The 7,514-nt window shown below is 55.0% G+C and overlaps 1 protein-coding gene across 3 annotated transcripts; it reads left to right on the forward strand.

Annotated features, from left to right (window-relative positions):
- Nucleotides 1-1,634: 1,634 nt before the first annotated feature.
- PPM1M (protein phosphatase, Mg2+/Mn2+ dependent 1M) lies at nucleotides 1,635-6,397 on the forward strand. Of its 3 annotated transcripts, XM_066245916.1 has the most exons (11): nucleotides 1,636-1,966; nucleotides 2,696-2,819; nucleotides 2,973-3,227; nucleotides 3,689-3,801; nucleotides 4,140-4,224; nucleotides 4,321-4,439; nucleotides 4,585-4,648; nucleotides 4,859-4,966; nucleotides 5,076-5,224; nucleotides 5,564-5,730; nucleotides 6,017-6,397. In XM_066245916.1, the coding sequence occupies exons 1-10, from the start codon at nucleotides 1,743-1,745 to the stop codon at nucleotides 5,706-5,708; spliced, it is 1,386 nt and encodes a 461-aa protein (XP_066102013.1). In that variant the 5' UTR covers nucleotides 1,636-1,742; the 3' UTR covers nucleotides 5,709-5,730; nucleotides 6,017-6,397. The 3 variants fall into 3 exon arrangements, with proteins under 3 accessions (XP_066102014.1, XP_066102013.1, XP_066102012.1); XM_066245917.1 differs by lacking the exon at nucleotides 5,564-5,730 and having other exon boundaries at nucleotides 1,635-1,966; XM_066245915.1 differs by having other exon boundaries at nucleotides 5,564-6,397.
- The last annotated feature ends 1,117 nt before the right edge of the window (nucleotides 6,398-7,514 follow it).

The following is a 7,514-nucleotide window of genomic DNA, read 5'->3' on the forward strand; positions in this document are numbered from 1 at the left end:
TTGATGCTTCTCATCTCTCTTCCTATATGTCTCTCTCTCTCTCTCTCTCTCTCTCTCTCTCTCTCTCTCACACACACACACACACACACACACACACACACAAAGCTTCTTAGCCATTGGCTGGTGGAGATGAGATAAGCCCATAGACTGAATTAGGTCTGCCATACGCCTGGATCTGATCCAGTTCTGTCCAAGAACAGGTCAGAGCTCACATGCTCTTTGGGAAGTTTTCTCTGACTTTGCCAACACCCCTTGTCAGCTGGATCAAGCACCATCCACTAGGACTCCCACCATCACTGCAGGGAAGCACATGTCCATCAGTGCTGTGCTGCTGCACCCAGCATGAGGCCTGGCACACACAGTGGGATCAGTAAGTTAGCCCCCAGGCTCTCTGGAACTGAATAATCTGAAGGAGGGTATGTTGGGTTACTCATCCTGCCCCAAGAATCTTCCTTTTTTAATTGGGGGGATTCTCAATGGGGCTGGGATGGCTAACCTGGAGGAAGTACGGCCTAGTGAGCATGTGCTGGGTTTAGAAGCAGAGGTGATGGTAAGGACTCTTCCTGTAACCTCGTTGGGAGCCCTGGGCTATGGGCCTCAGGGGCTTTGAGTTGACTAGCCTGCCTTCCTGGAGGAGGAAAGGGGAAGAGAAATACCCTGGGGGGGGGGGGGGTGTCAATCAGTGGCACTGTCATAATGGAAACAGCACAGTGTTGGGCATCAGAATACTTCCCCTGTGTGGGTGGGCCTCAGAATCTTCGTTATGAGGTGGAAATAACAGTCCTGCACAGGGAGTCTGGCTGAAGAGACAGACGATGACAAAGCACTCTGTTAGCATGCTGATGTGAAGAGACCCTACAGTGACAGCTAGCCAGGGACTCAAAGACTACATGTTGCCTCCAGCCCAGATAAAAGTCTTTCACTTTTTTTATAATAGTTCCAGCTCTGAACTCTGACCAGTTGGAGCCTTTTGGGGACATTGGGTTCCTATTTTCCTAGCCACTCACTCTCTAGTGAGGATTCTCTTTCCAGAGAGAAGATACCGGCTGGGAGGGCCGTTTGGGAGACTGACCTGAGGGTGGGAGCAGTGTCTCAGGATGAGTAAAGCCATCCCTGGGGAGGCGCGGGGGGGGGGGGGGGGGTGCCAGCTGGGCGGAGGAGGAATGGAGGCCGCCTGAGGGGAACACTGTGTTCTGAGACTTACTCAATGTGTTAGCCCCACACCTCTCAAGGCATCCTCTTTCCATCTGACCCTTGCATAAGGTCGGGGCCCAGCAGGAGGAGGCCTGAGGCTCTGCCTGGACACGGACTCAGTCAGCCTGGAGGCACAGGGTGTATTCTGAACCCCTACCAGGCCTCCTTGGAGGGGAGGAGGGACGTGTCCCTCTCCAAGGCTAGTGCCCCACACATGTGGGTGAACAGTCGCTCTGCTCGGGTGACTGTGTGACAAGGGGCAACCGACTTCCCTCTCTAGGCCACAGTTCTCTGGCGTGTAAAGCGGGGTTGGTAAACAGCGTTTGCTTCTCAGGGTTGATACGAGGCTTGACAAGCCCGATGACACCAGGCCGCGCACGCACCCCGCCGCGAGGCAAGGGTTTGGGGAGGTCACCGCCCAGCCTCGGCGCGCCCCTCCCCTCGGCCCCGTCCGTCCCGCGCTTCCTCCTCCCAGGGGCGGGCGGCCGGTGGTGTCGAGTCTAGCCCTCGCACCCAGCGCTCTGCTTGCAGCCCCCTGCCGCCGCGCCATGTCCGCCGGCTGGTTCCGGCGCCGCTTCCTGCAAGGAGATCCGCTCCCCGCCCTGCGGCCCCCCAGGCCGCGCGCCAGCCCAGTGCCTTACCGGCGGCCCCGCTTCCTGCGCGGCTCCGGCTCCTGCGCCAGCACAACCGACGCCCCGCGCCGCCCGGAAGCTCGGCCCGTGCGCTGTCCTGCGAGGGGCCGCGCGCTGCCCTGGAACGCAGGCTATGCAGAGTGAGTGTCTCACCCCTGAGCGACCCCCATCCGACATACCCCACTCCGGCGACTATTGTCCCGGGACTCCCCCCCTACCCCGGAACCCTGCTGATCGAGCCTGGGGGCCTTTGCTCTGTTAGAAAACAGGCTAAACTGAGTGAGTGACCCACCTCCCCAAATTTGTGGGTAACTCCTTGTCTTCACCTCTGAACTCTTGACAGCCTTCTCCCTATCCCATCTCTGCCTTTTCTTTGGGATTCTAGCCTCCTTGAGAGAGGGTTGCAAGTTGGGAAGGACCAGCACCCCTGAGGCTTCCAACATGGGACAGGGACACTGGGTAAAGTGCCAGCATTCTAGGCTTTTGGATATACCCCACCCCAATGTACTCACACACCCCACCTCCGTCTGGGTTATGGCCTGTGCAGTGTGGGACAGGGAATCTCTCTGAGAGGGGGCAAGAGGGATCTGCAAGGCCACCCAAGATCTCCCCAAGCAGGTCCGCCCTTACCTTCCAGCCCAGGTCAGCGGCAGCCTCAAGAGGCGCTGGCCCCTAAGTTTTGCCTTAGCCAGGAGATCACTGAACAGTTAGGAAACGTACACCATCTTTGTCCAGATGTAAGGGACAGCGTTGAGGCTACTGCTCCAGAAGGAGATCCCCTCCTCTGTGTACCAGCTCCGTCTGGTCTCTGTGCACACAGGGACATGGCTGTGTCCCTGAAGAGTCACTGATCACTTTCCTGTCCCCAGAATCATCAATGCAGAGAAATCTGAGTTCAATGAGGATCAAGCCGCCTGTGGGAAGCTGTGCATCCGGAGGTGTGAGTTTGGGGCTGAAGAGGACCAGGAGTGGCTGACCCTGTGCCCAGAGGAGGTAAATGCAACTGGGTCTGAGCCCTTCTTACAGGCTGGGGCCAGGATTGAGGCTAGGACTTCAGGCTGAAGTTCTTGCCCTACTGCCCTCTGCTAGGCCAGGGGTCAAGTGAGGAAGCCAGGAAGAACCTGACACCAGTCCTTTCCTGTACAGTTCCTAACAGGTCATTACTGGGCACTGTTTGACGGGCATGGTGGACCAGCTGCAGCCATCCTGGCTGCCAACACCCTGCACTCCTGCCTGCGCCAGCAGCTGGAAGACATAGTAGAGGTCATGGTGGCCACTCAGCCCCCCATGCATCTCAGTGGTCACTGTGTCTGCCCCAGTGATCCCCAGTTTGTGGAGGAAAAGGGCATTAAGACAGAAGACTTGGTGGTCGGGGCTCTGGAGAGTGCCTTCCAGGAATGTGTAAGTTAAGTGTGGCCTTTGGGGAAGTGAAGATTTTGTCCCCAGGGATCTGAGGGTCTCTGAATTATGGGGTATCCCTGCACACAATGGTGGTCACCCCTGATGTTTGAATTGGGAAGACAAAATTGAGTTGGTTTGTTCCTAACAGCTATCATGGTCATAACCCCTCCCATTTATCCAGTGCCTACTATGTGCTATGTGCTTTTACCTGCGTCACCTCATTGCATACCTGTTGGTCCCTGGTGCAGGGGCTGGTTCCCTTCCTCACTGTTGAGTAAGACTTCCCTCCCTCACAAGGGATACATCCAGATCTGACCACAAGGATCCTGGGTTCAGAGCTAGACTTTGAGCAAGGACTGTCAGGCTTATTGGTGGGGAAGTGAACTGCAGGATGGGGATCAGGAACAGAGTGATATGGTGGCAGGACAAGCAGCAGCTAAAGTGGCCTCGGTTTGCTCCAGGATGAGATGATCGGGCGGGAGCTGGAGGTCTCAGGACAAGGGAGCGGCTGCACAGCCCTGGTAGCCGTGTCCCTGCAGGGAAAGCTGTATGTGGCCAATGCCGGAGATAGCAGGTAAGTGAGCTTTGGGTAGGGGCAGGTCACAGGCAGGCACCAGAGGCAGTGGGGACAGTGAAAGGGGGCTGGAAGTGAGGAAATGGAAATGGAGAGGTTTGACTGGCTATTTGTATACCTGACGTGTATGGAGTATGAGTGGACAGCAGATACCAGGGATGGCACAGGCCGAAGTGGCTGAGCTTTTACCCTCAAGCAGTCATGGAGGGCTTTGAACAAGGGGCTGGCATGGGCAGAGCTGACCCCTGGTGGTTGGAGGAGGGGCCAGTAGGATGGAGGCCATGGGTGAGGTTGAAGTCTTCACCAGACCTCTCCCTCTCTTCCACAATCGCATCCAGGGCCATCCTGGTGCGGAGAGATGAGGTACGGCCTCTGAGTTCTGAGTTCACCCCAGAAACTGAGCGACAGCGCATCCAGCAGCTGGTAGGTGCCCTCGGCAGAGGGAGGCTGTGTAGCCCCAACTCCTGGGTCCAGGGCCACCAGAGAGAGCCTGATCTGAGCATGGCCCCCCTATCCCAGGCCTTTGTCTACCCTGAGCTTCTGGCTGGTGAGTTCACCCGACTGGAGTTCCCTCGGCGACTGAAGGGGGATGACTTGGGGCAGAAGGTGTTGTTCAGGGACCACCACATGAGCGGCTGGTGAGCAAGGTGGTGGTGGGGGGACATCATGGGGAGAACCATGGGATCCAAGCCCAGTTTTGTGACCTGGGCAGGGTGGGTCCTGTGTTGAGGGAGATGAGCTGGGAAGTAGGGCCTGGGTTGATGTTGGGTCTGCTCCTGGTAGGAGCTACAAGTGCGTGGAGAAGTCGGATCTCAAGTACCCACTGATCCATGGACAGGGTAGACAGGTCAGTGACTGGCTCCCTCAAAAATCCCCCTTTAGTTGCCCCCTACAGAAGTTCTTTTGTGTCTTGTGGTTGTGGTTGGTGTCTTGGGGTCTGCTCCAAGGACACAGGAAGTTTCTTCGTCAGCCCAGAGTGCCTATGGGCCACAATCCACCTCTGTTTGTACATTTGCTGGTGCTGTTTGCTGTCACCTCACATCTCCCTTGTCCACAGGCTCGGTTAATGGGAACACTGGCTGTCTCCCGGGGCCTTGGAGACCATCAGCTCAGAGTCCTGGACACAGACATTCAGCTTAAGCCCTTCTTGCTCTCTGTCCCACAGGTGAGGGGGCAACAGCCCACTCTAGTTTCCACCTGCCTAGAGAGGCAGGTTGTAAGGCTTATGGGAGCCAGGAAGGGAACACTGAGGGATCCTCAGGCTTAACTTGCAGGTAACAGTGCTGGATGTGGACCAGTTAGAGCTGCAGGAAGACGACATCATTGTCATGGCAACTGATGGGCTCTGGGATGTCCTGTCCAATGAGCAGGTGGCACAACTAGTGCGGAGCTTCCTCTCTGGCAATCAAGAGGACCCACATAGGTACTGTAACTGCTAGGAACCTGCCTGGGCCTGGGTGCCAGCAGCAACACCAAGTAGTTATGACTGAGAAGATAGTGCCATAGATGATATGCCTGCTGAGGGCAGGTGGTGAGGATCAGTGTGAAGGGGATGACAGTGGGTTCCATAAATGTCTAGGTCCAGATTCCTGTGGTTCAACCTGTGGCCCTTCCAGGCTTGTAGCTCATCTGGCCCCACAAGACAGACTGCATTGCTTGGGTCTCCCAGTGTCTAGCTCAGGAGTACAGCGAGTTCTCCCTGATGGCTGGCCTTACCTCTTTTCTCTGGCCCCACAGTACATCTGCAGGATGTTCCCCACAGGTTCTCGGAGCTGGCCCAAATGCTGATACACAGCACACAGGGGAAGGACGATGGTTCCACAGGGGAAGAGCAAGTGTCCTATGATGACGTCTCTGTGTTCGTGATTCCCTTGTACAGCCAGGGCCAAAGACGCAATAACCACTGACAATTCAGACATCACATCCCAGGTGCAGTCTGGGCAGCCGTCTACTGTGGTCCACAGCAGGCCTGCGTACCCTGCCCCCAGACACAACCCAGAGCCCTGGCCCCCTCCACCCCAACCCGTATCAAGGGGACCATTTATACCAGGCAGTCAAGAACTGAAGAGTGCAGAGAACCCAGGTCCCCCTTTTGGGGGACATTAGCAGGGAAAGAGTGCTAATGTCAGTAACATCCCTATGGCAGGCATTTTACAACTTAGGACACCCATAGGAGGCTCCGGGAACCTGAACAGCCCAATTATATTATTCCCAGGTGGGGACAGCTGGACTAAGGGAACGGGCCAAGGATGCTAGAAGGGACAGACAGCCTGTTTGGATCCAAGTCTACAATCCATGAATGTCAGGGTATCTGCTTGACCACCCCCAAAACCCATGCAGGTTGCTTTATGGGAAGTTGTGGGCAGCCTCCTATCTGCTGAACAGCCATCTTGAAGCGGCCCTTGGGCTAAAGTTGGAGAACAGAAAGGGGCAAGAGGAGCCCCAGTTGGCTAAGCAAGGAATTCTCTCCAGTTGGTGCTCCTGCCTCTGGCCTTGCATCTCAATTGCTCCTTCTAGGCCCCAGCCACCCTAAGCTGATGCCCCAATAATGCCTTTGTTTTGTTGCTCCCCATCACCTCCCTGATATTAAATGTTTATATAGAAAAGCCGTTGTGAATCGTGAATTGCTGTACAGCTTGGCACTATAGTGTATCTTTTGCTCTTGTACCTTCCAAAGAATCCTTCACTCTGCCTTGCAAGCTTGCATACAGTCGTTAGTTTTCTGTGGCCTCCCTAGTTCTCAGGTTGGGGTAGGCCCTGGTGAGGGGATTGTTCCCTGGGGAACAGAAAGGTCTCCACCACCATCTGTGAGTTCTGGGCTTGAAGTACCAGAGGGCTGCCCTTGAATTTGTTTTTGAATGCAAAGCTCCAGGGCTTGCATTTTGATGAGTAGCAGCTTAGTTCCTCACATTCCCTTACAAGACTATTTTACCATCTAGCACTTGCCAAGGCTCAGGTGCTAGGAAAGTATTTGTTCAGTTACAAGGCTATCACCTTCATGACCTCAGCCTTACCCAACATGTTCCTGGTCCGCTACTCAATAGTTGAGATGACTTCTTACCAGGCAACTCACAGTCCTAGACTGGAGCAAGGAAGTAATACACAGACAAAGGCTGATAGGGCCCAGGAATTGATGGTAAAACTAACATTTTACTGATTGAGGAGGCTCTCAGAACCTTTCCTGCCCATGAACTCATTTTAGACTCAATTTCTTATACATTCTTTAGGGAAGAGATAGGGAAAACTACAAAATTTCTCACTTTTCAATTATATTCCACGCCCAGCCCTTCTGGACCTACATCTGTCCATAGCTGGGTCCTGACAAGTTGTGTTTGGTCCCAGCAGCCCTGGGCAGCCTCTCTAGAACCACTCTAGTAGGCAGCTGGCAAATGCAGAAGTGTGCCCAAATAGTCTGCAGTTTTACTTCCTGTCCCCAGCAGTCTCCTCACCCACCTAAAAAAAAAAAAACCATGGGCAGCATCCTATGCCTGCCTCTTACCCACATGAACAGCGGAGCTAGTTCGTCCCCACAACCCACCTGTTTTGCTTCTGATCCAGCCACTGCCTGTTCTTGCTCCTCACACCAAAGGGTGAGGCCCAGGGAGTGGGTGCAGTGCATTTCTTTTAACTGCAAGCAAGCCAAACTGACAAGACTGACTGTGGCAGAGGCAGCTACACTGCTCGTGTTTCGGCAGAGCCAACACTGCAGCAGC

Source organism: Saccopteryx bilineata, chromosome 10 (assembly GCF_036850765.1).
Source record: "Saccopteryx bilineata isolate mSacBil1 chromosome 10, mSacBil1_pri_phased_curated, whole genome shotgun sequence".
NCBI lineage: Eukaryota > Metazoa > Chordata > Mammalia > Chiroptera > Emballonuridae > Saccopteryx > Saccopteryx bilineata.

Coding starts and splice junctions, on each gene's coding strand:
- PPM1M (XM_066245915.1), top strand. CDS start 1,743: ATGTCCGCCGGCTGGTTCCGGCGCCGCTTCCTGCAAGGAGATCCGCTC. Junction 3,802..4,139: donor GCCAATGCCGGAGATAGCAG/GTAAGTGAGCTT, acceptor AATCGCATCCAG/GGCCATCCTGGTGCGGAGAG. Junction 5,225..5,563: donor AATCAAGAGGACCCACATAG/GTACTGTAACTG, acceptor TGTTCCCCACAG/GTTCTCGGAGCTGGCCCAAA.